General features: G+C 40.4%; 1 protein-coding gene across 1 annotated transcript; it reads right to left on the bottom strand.

The window, feature by feature from the left end:
* Window positions 1-3,687: 3,687 nt before the first annotated feature.
* Window positions 3,688-16,245, bottom strand: LOC140940617 (protein FAM227A-like). The gene is made up of 18 exons (XM_073389610.1): window positions 16,117-16,245; window positions 15,071-15,307; window positions 14,561-14,614; window positions 14,350-14,435; window positions 13,745-13,783; window positions 13,262-13,375; window positions 12,574-12,636; window positions 12,177-12,212; window positions 11,952-12,056; window positions 10,948-11,074; window positions 10,160-10,261; window positions 9,001-9,152; window positions 8,153-8,389; window positions 7,003-7,159; window positions 6,491-6,569; window positions 5,898-5,972; window positions 4,877-4,949; window positions 3,688-4,006 (listed from the first exon to the last, which is right to left on the bottom strand). Exons 1-18 carry the CDS (start codon window positions 16,151-16,153, stop codon window positions 3,920-3,922), a joined length of 1,860 nt encoding a protein of 619 aa, XP_073245711.1. The 5' UTR covers window positions 16,154-16,245; the 3' UTR covers window positions 3,688-3,919.
* Between the last annotated feature and the right edge of the window lie 2 nt (window positions 16,246-16,247).

Here is a 16,247-nt window from a genome sequence, read left to right as displayed (position 1 = left end):
TCAAAGCATTTTCTTCTAGGTGATCATTTAAGTCTCACTACCTTCTCTCTTGATGATGCATTTATTTCGTTATAGAGAAAATTGATGTTGGTCATTCGTGGGACTTGAAGAGTTAAGACGGAATCCATCAGGAAATTGAGTAATTTTAATTTTCAGTGGACAAAAAAACTTGGTGTAATTACCGATAACTAATTATATCTATAGCCCTTGAAAAATGTAAAAAAGAGTGCGATATTGTTTTAGTTATTCTGGCGCAAGGTTTTTGTTCATTGAAATTGAAATTACTTAATTTCCTGATGAATTCCGTCTTAATACCCATCAACTGCGTCGGTCCGCAATGCAAATTCAAAACTTATTTCCCCTTGTTTCCTGTTGTTTTTCTTACGTAACCTTGCCTAGAAAAAAACATTCCCGGCGAGGATATAATTAAACGACAACATAAGTAAAAAACGAACTTCAAAGTTGTTTATTTCTTTAAAACATGCTTTGACGAAGCAGTGGTTAACTCGCAGGGATCCCATGTTCTAGGTTGAATGTTTTGTTTGTTTTAAGTTAGAATAAAAAACAAAAACAAAAACAAATTGACGTATATGACTTTCTTGTGCATGTTAGCACTAAGAAACGAAATCATCATTCGACAATGCAAATGTCTCTGTCAAGAAAGATTGTTGAGATCTAGAAACTTAGCTACTATGGTAATGTGATGTCACGCTTCTCTCCATAGAAAGGAATTTACCGTGTAATTTTCATGTGTTATTTCATAACAGGCCATGTCAACACCTATTCTCCCATTTATGTGGACTAACTCAGTCAACATTATCAATAGTCCCATGATCTCGTTGGACAAACGCAATTACAGCACGCAAACAGAGCAGAAATCGTCAATCTTTCTGAACCGGTGGACTTGAGGATAAGGAAAGGGAGCGACCCTCTAAAAACGTCCAAAGGAAAAATAGAATACTCCAAAACACTGAAGCATAGCTTTATTGTGACGCATAATCAGAGCACAATCAACATAGAAGTAGATGTGCTTGGGAACTTTACTGAGAAACTATCACGAGTGGTGTATCTAAGAAAAGGGCGACGGCCAACTATGGATGGAGACGAAAACGATAAGGTGCGAGTCATTCCCCAGTTCCTTCTCAACGAAAGGAAAAACGTCAGTTATTACACCAATGAGGTGAGATAGCATTTAAATTGAGTGTATATTTCAATGCAGCTTACTACTTTGTAATTATTGTTTTGAAGTATTTTGAAAGTTATTTTTAAGACGGATCTATCTTAACTTTTGAGTTTAGTTTTTGTTTCATTCTGAGTCTTGTGTTTGTCCACGTACTGTTTTCCTGTTTTGATCTTTTGTTTTTACTTGTACTTGAAGTTATGCTTAGCTCGCGAATTTACTTATTGCCGTATTAGGAATGTTACAGGTGGTCGTGTTTGTGGTGTTAGAGCTGACCTTCGTTCTTTGGTAACTATCAGCTGCGGCTGTGCGTAGGCTAATCTATTCCCTGACAACAGCAAACCTGTTACAATGTTAGCGATAAGGTATACAATAGAAACTCTTCCGGTCAGCTAACCCAAACATATCCAGCTTTGGCTATTAAAACCGCTACTATACTTGAACTAGTGGAAGTTAGTAGAGAAGAGTAGGAAAAGTAGAGTAGAAGTAGAGTAAGCAGAAGTTGTAAGAAGACTAAGAAGATTAAAGGCCAAGATGTAAATCAGATTCCTGGTACCTCATCTTGTAGCGTGCGAGTTGCTCGAACACTCCCCCACATTATAAACTAATGGCATTGAGGTACCATTTTTACTTGTTGAATTTAAATTTTTTTTAAGTTGCTGACTTTAGACTGTGGTCTTAACAATAAATGATACCGTCAATTTCAATAATACCGATGAATTTTGAATTCGGAAAGATGACCTTTTGTATGACTACAGTTTTTACATTCAATCTTCATAAATCAATGGTTTTGAAAAATAAAAAGATTGGTAACGTTTAAAGTTTTAAAAAGATATTTATCGTATGTCTTGGGGGTCTGAATCGAGTAACCGTTCGGTGCAGTAAGGCGCACTGAACTAACCAATCACAGAGCATGTATTAAATTAGAAATACAGTCAAGCTTCTCCATACGGATACCTCTCTATGACTTACAGTTCTCGTGGTTCTAGAGGACACCTGAAATAGGGATACCTGGCTTTTGCCTTTGGAGTCAGTATCAAGGAGGTTTGACTGAAATAGCTACAATCGGCAACAAAGTTGTTGAGACATTTGTATTCAAATTGGGTAACTTCAGAAAACAAAAGAATCCACACCCCTCCCCTGCCCCCTCCATTCAAAGTTGGGGTGTTTGTTGTTTTCTGTAGGTAGCTCGAACATCGGCACAACATTGCATGGAGGGGATGGGGAATGAAAAGCTATATTTCCTCCTTTTGAAGTCAGTAAAACGTAAAAAAGCCCAGTTTAGGGTCTAAACTCATGTTGTTGCCGATTGTAATCCTGCGTGTATAGTATAACAAAGATTTTGGTCTCTTTTGCTCATCGCTTTCAACAGGAGGGAACTGGGGATCCTAAAGTGTTATTCTTTAGCGACAAGGAGTTTAATGGGTCCACCGCTGGGGAATATTTTGTGATCATTGAGTACAATGGAACAGTGTCAGGAGCTGAAGTTCCTACAGAACAGAGGTCTGTAGCGTTGCCACCAACTTCAGGTCATATGATTTGACGATTAATTACGTGCTTATTGTTGTTTTCTCCTTTTTCCCTACATTGATCAATTCCTTGAAATTAAAACCAATAGAAATGAAGTACTGTGCTCTTGGAAATTACACAATGCGCGCACACCCTACAGATTATTTACTGTCTGTTAGTAGATGGTAAAAAATCTGTAGGGTGCACTTTATCTAGTCCCTAGGCCTCATTATTCCGCGCGGCCCATGCGTTTTGGGTCACGTGGTCCGAGTTCGTCTCGGATTCGTCACCTAAATGCATTGACCGAGATGGCCTGGGTAGACGCCGTACAGGGATTAGGCAAGAGTGAATATTAATTAGCCATTGTTGGATGATGCCGAGTCTGATCTGAAGAATTATGAAATCAAGGGCGGTTAACACTCTCCATACCACCTCGTACCCAATGCGGATTCTTAGAGAAATTGTAAATTTATTATCTGTGGATTAGTCAATCAAATACTAACGCAATGGCCTTAATACAAGAAGGCCTTGAGTTGGAGATCCACTAAAACATCTCAACGGGACAGAATATTTAGCATTGCATATATTATTTACAGGTCTGTGGAGTACCTGTTTGCTGTTTACACTTCAGTCTGTTTGTACTGGAACAAGTTAACAGACACCTAGATTGATGATGGCTGCACGGTAAGGCAGTTTCATGAGTACATACAGAAAATTGTCCTCAAATCAGATAAAATTACAATTCCAAGGAAAGTTTGTGATGGCTCCTATGAGTCGTAAATCAACCAGATTTCGGATGTTTTCGTATAAGAAGGGTCGAATTGCCCCAGCGCTATGAAAGGAATATCGCTCAGGTCTAAAGGGTTTTGGGGATCGGGCTCACTATAGACTTGACCGAAACAAGAAACCGCGCATGAAAAGTCTCTGGCACCCAGTGTAAGTTCTCTTAAAAGCTGGACAAAAAAAGCGAAAGCAAGGTCAAGGAAAACAAGTCAGAATATTATTGTAGATATACTTTTAATGAAGCACGAAGCCATCGTTAAATAACTTAGAAAAATAAACACTCCAGATATATACATGTATTTACAACAAATAGCAAATAATTCAGAGCAGTACAGTTGTTGTTGATGTCCCACTGTCAGAATATTTCAAAACGGTCATAATAGGCCTCTTGGGATTCGTTCGAGTCCGAGCAAAACCGGTTTCATCAAGGAATCGTTGATAAACCGCTCATTTGGTTTCATTCTCTGTTCCATAGCCCATCGCCGAGGCAACGGCAGCCGCAACCTTGCCGCTACTCTGTTCATCTCCATCTTTCTGAATATTAGTCAAATAAAAGAGCCCCGTTAGCACGGAAAGGACACTGCAATTAGCCCTTTCACTTACACTTACAGTGTCAACTGGAAAGACAAACGTAGTTCAAACTTTGGGCGGGGTTTGTGGATGTAACCCCAGAGTGTGCCCATTCAAGTCAGATTTCTTTAACAGTAGTTTCAATTGTTGCTATCCTCTAGATTCTACGACGAGTACGACAACGATTACGAGATTTCTCAGTATTCACGGTAATGCACGCGCGTGAACCATTCACTTTCTCTTAGAAGGCAACGCCGGCAACGATGAAAGTGGTTTATAGTATCGATAAACTCGACGAGGAATCTCCACTTAGCCACAGAAAATCATACTCGAATTAAATCTCACTTTGTCAAGTAGGTCCTTGATAATTCTCAACGCCATTCTGAGCTTGCGTAAAAGCCGGACTTGTCACTCGAGACCAAGATTTAAACTGTCTACGACGCAGGCTACGCCAGTCCTCATTTCAGAAACTAAAAAGGGAATGGGTACAAGCTTTCCGCTAAATGATTTCTGGGATCGTTTGGGTAGTCTGCTACACAGCCGTTTTTAGTGTCGTCACGCTACGCTCCTCCCCACTAACAGCTGTGGGGAGGAGCGTTGCGTGAAGACACTAAAAACGGCTGTGTAGCAGACTATCGTTTGGGTGGACAAGCGTTACTTATGATTGGTTCATAGTTGCCTTAAATACCATCGACCAATTCGGGTGTCCACTCAAACGATTCGAAACGATCTCAGACATCACTGCGTCCAAAACTTGTACTCATTGTCCCTATAAATTTTCTGAAGTGGGGAATTCTCGAACTGTACAATTTCAAAAACAGGTAACATCCTCACCGTTAGCTCAAGATATATCAGTTCACTGATCTTCTTTACGTCTTTTTGCCGCGACAATAACTCTCCTTCCCGTCTAAAACACACAAAGTATAAAATAAACAAATTAATAGGCCCATTGCAGCTAGTCATACACCTGGTACAAATTTTACCGCCACGCTGGAGAGCAGGAGATGACAAACGAAGGAAATTATCTTTTTAACCCTTTAAACACTAAGATCAAAATTTGAATTCTCATTTGTTTCCCCTATTCACTTCCTACAGAAGTAGTGGGAAGAAGTTGATCAAATATCAAGCAAATTCATCTTGTGTGATCATGTCCGTAATTCTCATGACCACTCTGTTTTATAAAGCATTGATATTACAAGGAGAAATTTGATGCTGATCACTCTTAGCGCTTAAAGGGTTAAATGATGTGAGCTCTTTGTGTGCCTTGTCCCACTGCGTCGCTGGCACTTCAAGCGACTTGTACCACGTGAATGGTACAATGACTATTGGCAACTAGACTTGCTACAAGTCGACCTCTCGGCGAGCGAAGCGAGCCTTTTTAGGGAGCGAAGCAGCCCACCGGGAGCGACGAAGTCGCGAGAGGTACGGCGAAGTCGAAGACGAAGACGAAGTCCGACGAATGAAATCCGACGAAGGACTTTTTTGAAAGTCTAATTGGCAACTCACTTTCTGGAATTTAAGGTTTGGACTGGTTAGGTTTTTAAACAAACAAGGGGAATACTTTGGTAAGAAAATTTGCCTTTTGACATGTGCAATTGCCAAGACAATGAATACTAAAGGCTTCTTACGTTTTCCAACTTTTGAATCTTTTGACAAAATCCCACCGTGGAGCCATTCACAAGAAACCTCTCTGGTAGAGCTTCCGTGTGAAACCATTTGAGTTACAGTAGTTTACAACAGAGAATGGAATATTTCATGGATTTTGGCTTGGGTCATTCTTAGAAGGTGAAAGGGTAACGAGAGGCCACGGAAGATTGAATTGATTCCCGTCACACTTTGTACAAGTACACTGTACCTGGTGAAGTCTAAATTGGCTTGCTTCTGTTTACGCACAAACAAAGTTCGTTGGTGAGTATTCTCTTCATGAAGTCTGTTAACAAGAACAAAATGTATTCCATCATGAAGATATTGCCCGGGTTGAAGTTGAGAATGGTCATATGATACCCACACAACCTTTGAAATGCGTCGTAAAGCGACGTAAAGTGAAGTGATATTGACGAAAGACCACAGGAGTCAGGCTTAAGTCCTTTTCTCTTTTAAAACGGCAGTGTGGGGCAGTGTCAGTTCAGGAAGAGAGAAAAAGACAAGATCAACGACTTAATTTTACTGTCTTATCATCTATTTTGATCTGGACACTGGAACGGAAATTGCGTTTGTTTTTTGTTGTGTTGACTACAACAAGACATACCCCAGGGATACCCCTTAGACCGATTTCGCCCCTACCAATGCCCCGTGCTTTCTTTCCTTCCTTTCAGCTTCCTTCCTTGTTAATGCCTCAAAAGTTAAACGAAGCGTTTTCTAAGAGGCTTAACGTTTGTCAAGAACACTAGTACTTCTATTGCGATACCTGCAACTGGAAATCAAACAAAGAATGGCAAAATTACTCACTTTTTAAAATCACTTGTTATGGCTTGTGAGGCCTTTAGTGACTTTCGAATCACCTCTCGATAAGTCGGAGCGGATAATGTGAGAATGAGTCAAGGAAGTTGATGTGTAACAAATTTTCCAAAACATCACCTTCAGTGAGGCTAAGTGCAGAACTAGATAAATGGGTTTCATTTGCATGACAACTGAAATAAAAAGGTCTTTTCATATCAAAAACTTCGCACTTAGACTCGTTTTCAAGAAGAGGCTTGAGGTAACTGGGATATGGCCTATCTTCTGACTCTAACCGGCATCTCTCTGCTTTGTTGCATTCCTATGACACATGCAGTCTCCCTTCTTTTCTCGACAGCTATAACTCCGTCCTTTTTAGGATTCAAGGATATGTGACCCCAAGATTGCCACAAGCAAGGATTACCAGTTTATCTATTCAAAGTGGCTCTAAAGCGTTTTTTAGGCCATTGGGTTGGGAAGGGGGGGGGGGGGTAGGGCTATCTTTGTTAGCAAAAAAGGATATGGTGGAAGGGACTTGATTTCTGTTCTCTGCATTAAAACAGACGTCCCTGAATCTTTGGATAATTTCTGCATCTTGAGAAACTGTTCCACAAGCGGACTGTGGCCATAAACGTCAAACACACAGCGAGAAAACTCTGGACCTCTCCCAACAGGACATGACTGAAGAGGGAAAAAGGAGTCAAAGAGGCATGGTAAAACCGTCCTGAATACCTCTATATATGAAAATGGTATCAGCAAACTGGTCAAGAAGCCAGATGTGTTTCCTCAGATAACGCAAACGTAAGTTGTATTATGTTGTGGTATATATGTATGTAAACCTTTACTTATATACGGAAAATCATCAGTTAAGCTTAAGTTAAAAACTAAAATTAATTACAACTGCTTTCCATGATTGCCTTGTGGGAGTCCGATATCACAGCTACCTTCTTGATATTTCGCTTACATGCTCAACAGATGCAGTATTTTTCACGCTTTTGGGCAAGTTATTCCATAACATGGCCCCGGTGTAAGAGAAGCTTCGTTTCAAATAATTGGTGCTTGGTTTCGACAGGCTCAGCTTTCCCTCAGAGTTTCTCAAGTTGTGAGCAGAGTGAGACTGAGAGAAAATACTTTGTAGATATTCCGGAGCAAGGTCAATCAAGGTTTTATACATCATTAAGGCTTTCTGTTTCTTTCATCAAAGAGATAGCCTCTCCCAGTCGAAGGTGGAGAGAAGGTGGTTTGAGCTCGTATCAAAGGGTGATTTAGTAATAACTCTGGCTGCACGATTCTGTAATTTTTGGAGCTTATCACTCACGTAACCACTCAAACAGTGTGTTTTCAGGTTAAACCAGTATACACCCTAGTTCGAATCACAATTGGCTTTGTTTCCCTGCCCTTGTTATACATAGAAGACAAAGAAAGTTGTCCTTTAACCTCAGAAAGGTTTTTACCTACAACGTATAATTATATATAAGTTAGGAAATAACCGTCTGTGCTCGGCTGGTCGTTAATACTCGGCTCACCTCATCTACAGTATTCGTTGGCTTTTCCGAAATCAGAGGTTAGGCCTGCTATCAGAATGGCCGTAGTGACTACAAGAACACTTTATTTGTTGTGACTACATTCAATGCTGAAGACAACATTAACTGCTTTTACAAATACTTTATTTACCTCCCTACGTTTCTCCGCTTGATTCGCCTTGTGGACACCAGTAAATGCGGTGAATGACGACACCTTTGCCTGGAGACGGTTCAAGGAAGGTGACCGTGACGCAGAACTCTCCTTTTCCTCGTTTGCGTGACACACAGTGAGACGATTAACAGTATCACAACTCTGTTCATTGTTCGTTACGTTACCAATGTGTGACCCTTTTTTGACCGCGATTGACTTTCTCCTGATGTCTCGCCCCTGTAGGTGAAGTATGACTTCATTACATCATTTACAAGTACTTTTCAAACGAGAACTGAGGAAACTGAGCCGAAACGCGTCGCCCAATTGTCTCTGGGATCGTCACTTGGGACTCGTCGATAAGTAGCCTCCCACGCAGGCGTTTTTAGGGGAGCTCGTATTTCGTCGCCCGCGTGGGAGGCTAGTCGATAAGCTGTTCCAATTATTTTCAATGTCCCTAGTAACATTCCCAGAAGTCTTTGCGAAAGAATACTCGGCCCAGTTCCCTTCTCCTGTCTTAAGTGACGAATTTGCGAGTTTCACTATTATTGGTTTTTCAAAGTGATTGTTGCTGAAGTTTTGACACAGCAGTTAACTTATCTTCGAATCTTGCATAAACACGAGGAAAGAGTATTTTATCGGGACTTTCGCACCAGACAACGCAGCTATCTTGCAGATGTTTTACAATCTCGACGTTTTGATCTACAATAGTCGCCTATAACCCACAACTCTCCTTGAAGAAACTTACGGTAACAGTTTTTGGGCGTATACTCACTCCCGCGAAACGTTCCTATCGGCGAGGAGCCAGGAGAAACGGCTGTATTTGTAGGCAAGGTAAAACGGTTCCATACCTGAGCAAGGGAGGAAAGACTTGTGGCTTTAGCTTTCTCTTCTACTATCAAAGGTAAGGACTTCTGGCTCAGTTTGTAACCGACTGAAGACAGGCTGGTTTGGTTTGATAAGTTCTCTTCAGAGAGTTCAACTGGAAGTGAAACCAAAGAACCTACAAGGCAAGAAAGTAACTATCAATTCGCCCTAGCTACAATTACAGCCGTAATCAAATGCATATGTCCGAAGTCGCTTCAGATGCAGTTTCTGTGGTTAAAAATTCTGTTCAGTTTGACATTACGATGAACGCAGTGGCACTTTTGGTTTTCTTGTTACGATATACTAGTACCATATGATACTGTATTCAGTTGAGCTTTGTTTAGATTGACTTGTTCTACGTTCGAAAGGCTGAGGTTAAGTTGAAGTTGCCTCAAATGAGGAGTGTAAACAATCAAAGTAACATAGGAGCTTAGACTACGAGCAGTCTCTCTTTTTTTTCTTAGTCTGTCGAGCGAAACGCGCGAGACACGAAAATGACCACGCGTGTGACTGAACAACTGAGACGGGTGCCGCGCTCCTCTCACTAAATCTGAAGAAAAATAGGATCAATTTAGGTTTCTGGGGAAACTGTGCAACTACCCCTCCCGTAAGATAACATTAACACTTCTCACTTAGGGCAAAATGATGGCTTAGGGGAGGGGTAGGTGGCAATTGATCCGAAAAAGAGAGACTGCTCGCAGTCTATAACAGCTGGAATGGACTGTTCTGATTTAAATCAAGCCTGAGTTGCATTGTACGACTTTCTCAATTAATTTTAAACTCATATAAACTATTTGTAATTATTTTTCGTAAAGTACAGTGCAGAAAACTAGTAAGTTCAAGAGTAGCAACTAGCATTGGCGGATCCAGACCTTCAGATAAGGGAGGGGGGCGGTCATCCAGACCCTGAGATAAGGGGGGGGGGGGGGGCCGGTCTCCCAAAATTTTTTTGGCCCTTCGGGCCTCAGTGTGGTCTCAAAATACAGTTGTACGAGGCGGGGGGGGGGGGGGGGGAAAGGGCGGGCCCCCCACTCCCCTCCCCTGGATCCGCCAGTGACTAGTATTGGTGGATGGAACGTACGTGTAAGCCTGTCTCTAAGTCTACTGCAGTTGAGTGCTTAAGAAGAGAAGCTTGTAAAACACCTTTCGAAGCATCCTGCTTGATTTGCTCATCTTTCCGCATATCTTTAGGTTCCAGTCCCTTAAAATTCCACTTGTCCCAGATTCTTGGAACAGGCTTGGTTCCTAATGAAAAAGTTGTAAAGTCCTATATGGCTTTCTGTTCCTACATTTTGTAGCACATCAGGGAATATTGGCTTACCCAGTTTTGAGGGATTACAAAAGTGTACCAGAACAGGTCATCATAGCATACATCAAACTTCCTTAACTTTTTCGATTACTGTAGCTAAGTGAGGAGGCATTGTTCTGGGCGATATAATTGCTGACGCGTTTGCTTACGAATGCGAGAGGGGGTAGCCCTTGTCTATAAGCTCTAGGTATAAACCGCTATGGGTGTGGCTTACAAGTAGTTTAGTCAGGGATGGGGTATGTAATCAAACAGTTTGGTTGGGTTTAGTCTGGAGGCGAACATCTAGATTAGGGTGCAGTGGAGGTTTTTGGCGTCTATAGTCTACAAAAGAGTTCACAGCAGAGCAAAGTCTAAGTCTTCTTACATTTCCCGTGTAAAAACCGGTTTCTTTATTAAAGAAACAACCTTTGAAGATCGTAATTTTTTCCTTTTTAGAAAGGACGTATCTCCGACGGGGTAACCGTTTTACTCGGACAAACCCCATGTCCGACCGCGGGTACGATTTCGTTGGACGTGCGCACATTTTAGTCCGACAATGTCCGATGACCCACTGTTATTTGCAGCGCTGATAAAATTTGCGTTATCTGTTACACGTGCCTGAACACAGATAACAAACACCCACCAGCGATCCATTCATGGATTAACTGAACCAGTTCTTCCTTGAATTCATCTCCAAACTGCTTGTACGATGTTGGAAATGCTGTGCAAAATGTGCAGTACACAGCTTGAGCCACGACGTTAGGGAAACGCTGAAATAACAGAACAATACAATCTTAAGTAAAAGATCTGACGTCAGGATGACAAAATCCGGGAGATGGGGGTGGGTAAGCTTTAGGCCGTGGAATAGAGTAGTTTTTAGGTGCTCAGTCTTAATGTTCATGTAGGGTATCTGTTTTGGTATTTTGACCCTTCCAAAGGATTTTTTAAATTGTTTTTGCTCTTAAAATCCCAGAAAAACTGATCTATAGTTCAACAAAACGATTTGAAACCTGAAAAAAAAGTTTTGTCCTCCATGTGCACGAGTCATCTTTCAGTTAAGGGCCTTCAAGAGGGTATCAATTTTTGATTTTAACTTTTTATGCCCCTTTAGTAGGGCCCAGAACCATTATGCAGTACAATGTACCCACCATAACTTTACTAAAGCACCAGTCTGAGCTTTCTGCCAACAGTAGCCGGAAGAACAAGCGTCATTTTTGCGCGTTTTTCAGGCAAGTGAAAGGCACGCATGAAGTGGGTGTGGAGTGCCAGAAAAATGCGACAGGGGAGGGTTACGCCTACAGATATGTTACAAGTCTATACAACCTGGTGAGTGGTCCACTCGACCCCAAGGTTGAAGTCTATCAGATAATGTCTGATGCTAGAGATGAAAGTACGATTCAATCCTCTCACAGAGACAGAGCCTGGCTGGCCTCTGTTTTTTGTGTTTTAGATCACACAGAAAGGTTTTTGGCTACTTTTGCCAAACGTTTATTTGTGCAGAAGTGCATGCACTGGGTAGCCTGTGAAGGGTAGGGAAAGGAGGAATCAAGGCTCCCAAGAATATGCTCTTGCAGCCATACCCTCAACTTCATTTCCCTTCAAATGCCTGGCATGCTGGCTATGAATGGGCAGGTTAAAAGTGCCTACCTTCAGAAACTTATCCCTGTACTGTGTAACAGGTGCTGTAAACAGCATCTTCACATAATTGTGGGCAATGCGGTTAAACAACATTTCTTGGATATTCCTGTTGGGCTGGACAAAAATTCAGGTGACAGCATTAACCATACAGTGTACATTGTATAGAGCAAATCACTCAAAAGTAGTGGCGAAGAGTTAGTTACCAATCACTGCAGTAACTATGGTTACACCCACCTGATACTTTTCCAAGAAGTACCACCAAAACAAGTCCTGAAAGTAAATAAGTAGATTTTAAACATCATGACAATACATTTATTTTATGCCCAGAGATTCTTCATGTTTACCTTTTTCAATCCCAGATTCAATATCAGAGGGTCATGCAGGGTAGTTCTAAATTAATTTTACTTTTGAATCTGTGGTGTAAGTGACTATACCTTGGCATTTGTCACATGTGTTTGGTATTTTAAAATAATCTATATAATACATGTATTTTAACTTTCACTTTACACAGTTTTAAGACTAACAGTAAATGGATTGAATGAACCATGGTATATGGTAAGAATATACGTCCTTGATTCTCATGGTTTTCTTCGTTTTTACACCTACATTACTGTTTACAGGTATTCCATACCTGTAGAATGTCCTCAGAAGTTTTGGCAAACATAAATGACTGAAACTCACGCTTAAAAGATGGCTAAAACAGAATAAGACCGTCAAGCATTATTTTCTTCAAATGTATACATGCACTATTCAGCAATATTATAATCTAAACAAGTTCTTTGAGTTTGGCTTCAATATCTGTTCAACATTTGTTGCACCAACAGTATTGATCACACTGGGATAACTAATGGCAAATGTCTATCCATAACTACCTGTATAACAAAATTCTCAAATCTGATTGGCTATCAGTTGTCCTGATTGCAGCACTTATAGGACAGTATACGCCATTGCACGCATCGCTTAAATGGCATTTTTTTTCACTGCTTGCAAAATTTCCTGTGTTTTGATTTAAAAAGCCTAAAATATCACAAATTTTGTTACAGTTATGACTAGTTGGTAACAGAACTTCAGTCTGTAATCCTACTCCTGATTAAACAAATAATTTGGGCGGGTGTTTATCACTCATGTGATAACAGACTGAGGTGGACTCCACTCAGTCCTATTACCATTATAAACTGTATGATGATATTATTTTTTTCACATACTACTATAATGATACATACCAAAGAATCATTTTGATTTATTTTCTAATGAACTTGAATACACTGTACATTCATATGCTACTTGTGTACAACAGTTTGATATTATCACGATCTTACCTTCTTTCTGAGATCCAGCTGAGCACTTAATACTGTTGACAGAATTTCTTTTGCTTGAAAAGGTTCAGGAAGAGGAGTGACTTCATCTGGTTCATACCCTGGATAAACATGCAACTAAACAGGACAATAAAAAAAATAATGATCATCAACAAAAAAAAAGCTATTCTCATTAGAGTAATATCAGGAATGGGAACATTGTCTATATATCACAGGTGCTGGAAAGAGAAAGAGAATTTTGTGGAAAAAAAAAATGAGTCCCAATATAATACGCACCCATTTTAACCTGGGTATACTGTGATCATACAGGTGTATGACTTTGAATCCTTTTGGGAGAGGAAAAGGGTGGGACACTTTCCTTGCCTCCTCCATCCCCCTTCCCTGCCCCCTCACTATTCTGTAAATCTGCTGGCCACTACAAATATGCCACAATCAGACAGATAAAATCACAGGTATAAAAAGTCAAAGAATTAAAAGTAACAGTACCTCCACTAGCATTGGCTTCATACTTGAGCTCTTTCCTTTCTGAAATGATTTGTGCATGGGGTAGATAATAAATAAGATCATGTACATGTTTAAGAGTCATGGGTTATGCTGTATTTTGCTGCTGTCAATAGGTGACTTAATGCTTAATGCCACAGAAGGTGGGTACAGCTGGAGACATGTGGGCCTCCTTGACTCCTGTGCACCTTTACATAATACACTACAGGTACATACAGCCCTAGCTGGAATCCTGGACCTTAAGATCCACTGTGGCAGGTCCAATGATTATTAAATAGTATTCTACAAAGAATATTTTATTCTTTTACTTATCATAAACAACATCTGACAATTCATGCTGTGTTTTATCAGGGCTGTCATTAAGAGGCAGGGGCCGGGGATTTCCCCCGGCTACTAAGAACGTTTCTTTCATAGCGAAATAGAAGAGAAATAGAACCAAAAGAAATCCCTAGTTAGTTTGATTCCCTGCCTACTTGTTATATTTACCAGGCAACTTGAAATCTTAGTCACAGCACTGTATTATACATGTACAACACTGTACAGTCTCACTGTACTTGAGTTGCATAGAACAATACTGACTATATTCATACCTTTTTTGAAGCCTTTTTCCAGCCCATTGATTGAGACTGTTGTGGGGAAGTATTCATGAGTGGATTCTCAGAACTGGGTTGTAATGCTGAATATAATATATTAATAATTAATAATCATTCCATCATTATACCTGTTTAACGAAATTACATGGAATTGATTTGTGACAAAAATAATTTCAACAGTAATGTACTTCACTCTTTCTACACTCACCTGATCGTACTGAGTAAACTCCAGCAAACTTGGACACCTCTTTGGCTTCCACCTCTGACAATAAGTTACAACAGAACAAAATTTTACTTCTTTTCAAAAATATTGTATCAAATAATTATGAAACTTAAAAGCAACTGAAACAAAGCACACATTTATCTCTAGTTTTTCAAAATAATTTCAAAGCCCATGGTATCACATAGTGAGGAGGAGGAGGCCATGTCTGCCCTGATTATTTTACTGTTGTATTTACCCTTGTTGTCACTGCTGTCGTAAATATATCAACCCATCTTTATGTCCTTTGCCACCATTATACCCGTCTAATTTTGGTGGCTTAAGGCCATGACACTTGTCAGAATTTTACCTTTAGATAACAGGACCTCATCACAAATTATCCGAAACTGAGGGGCATAGCCCCTTCCTACCCTAGCTACCCCTTTACCATGTTTTTATAACAGTTTTAACCCCACCTAACCTAACAACACATGCACACCCTGAAGAAAACCTCCTTGCCTTTGTTGCTGATCTTTGTTGACGACTTCCTGGGAGGCTTGTAATCAATCATGAGTCTTCCATATCCAAACTCCTCCTCTTCTGGCTCCACTTCTAGGCCATGTTCTTTCATGTATTTGTCAACAACCAGCTGTGTTGGCGAGTCATAGCTACTCAAGTTGGAATTTAGACTGCTGATTTGATCTGTGATGTCTTTTATGGTACCGCCACGATGAAACGATTCTTGAAGTTCCAATACTGATCCATTAATCAAAGAAAACATAGGGGCATCTGAAGTAAGTTACATATCTCTTTCTTTACAATATTCCTAGCTAGGTACCTCATGCTACAGACACTCATTCAAGCCTCAGTCGTCACCCTGTGTGCATCTTTGAAGGTGCACACTGGGTGACAGCTCAGGCTTGAATGTACCTATCACAGGCATGAAATCAGCTACAAAGCCTTCCCCCACATGCTCCTTATTCAAAATTGTGTTTCTTGGCACTGTATACCGGTGTCCCCTTTAAGGAACAGTGTACCAGACAACATTTAGTTTCCTTGAAAATCATTGAGTAGTTAACAAGGAACACATACCCACACATTGTACCTGTTTACAGATCAGCTAGGAACAAAAACGCAATCCTTCATGCATTCCACTCGTTCATGTGAGTAGTTCACACCAACAAACTGCGCTCTCCGCCTAACTCGATACAACTAACATATACGATCCGATCTCATTGTATAACATCATAAATCGCTTTAGAGTAAGGCGATCGAATGTCAGCCGTCGAGAGTTCGAGCAGTAATGACAGTGATCGGGTGATCACTGAGTGATCGGCCGACTAAACTACCAAATAACCAGCGTATATAAACACATGATAAAAAGATCGACGGTTAGATTTATACAAATCATTAAAACGCCATCAATGATTAATTATTTTCACACTCTGCTTTCCCAAAGAGAGATCACCTGGCAGAAAGTCTTGACGGTAGTCATTGGTAACGAATGAAGACAACGCTGAATGCGACAACAAAGTTAGGAAAGGTCCTACATACGTAAAGGATACAATCATCTGGCACCTTTTCTCCTTCAGCCACAAACATGCTGTTATTTCTTTAAACAAAGCATTATAAATCTCTGCAGGAGAAAAATCTCCCACTAAAGTGTTTAGAAAACTTTGTGATCGCCTGCAGAGAG

Source organism: Porites lutea, chromosome 6, assembly GCF_958299795.1.
Source record: "Porites lutea chromosome 6, jaPorLute2.1, whole genome shotgun sequence".
NCBI classification, from domain to species: Eukaryota; Metazoa; Cnidaria; class Anthozoa; order Scleractinia; family Poritidae; genus Porites; species Porites lutea.
The sequence above is the reverse complement of the archived record's forward strand: the minus strand, read 5'-3'. Positions and strand labels throughout refer to the sequence as shown.

What these genes read in the sequence shown, in the direction of transcription:
- LOC140940617 (XM_073389610.1), bottom strand. Translation starts at nt 16,153, where the DNA reads ATGTTTGTGGCTGAAGGAGAAAAGGTGCCAGATGATT. An exon ending in TGAAGCCAATGCTAGTGGAG is followed by an intron (nt 13,376 to 13,744) that starts GTACTGTTACTT and finishes TGTCCTGTTTAG; the next exon opens with TTGCATGTTTATCCAGGGTA. An exon ending in AATCCATGAATGGATCGCTG is followed by an intron (nt 10,262 to 10,947) that starts GTGGGTGTTTGT and finishes CTTTTTCATTAG; the next exon opens with GAACCAAGCCTGTTCCAAGA.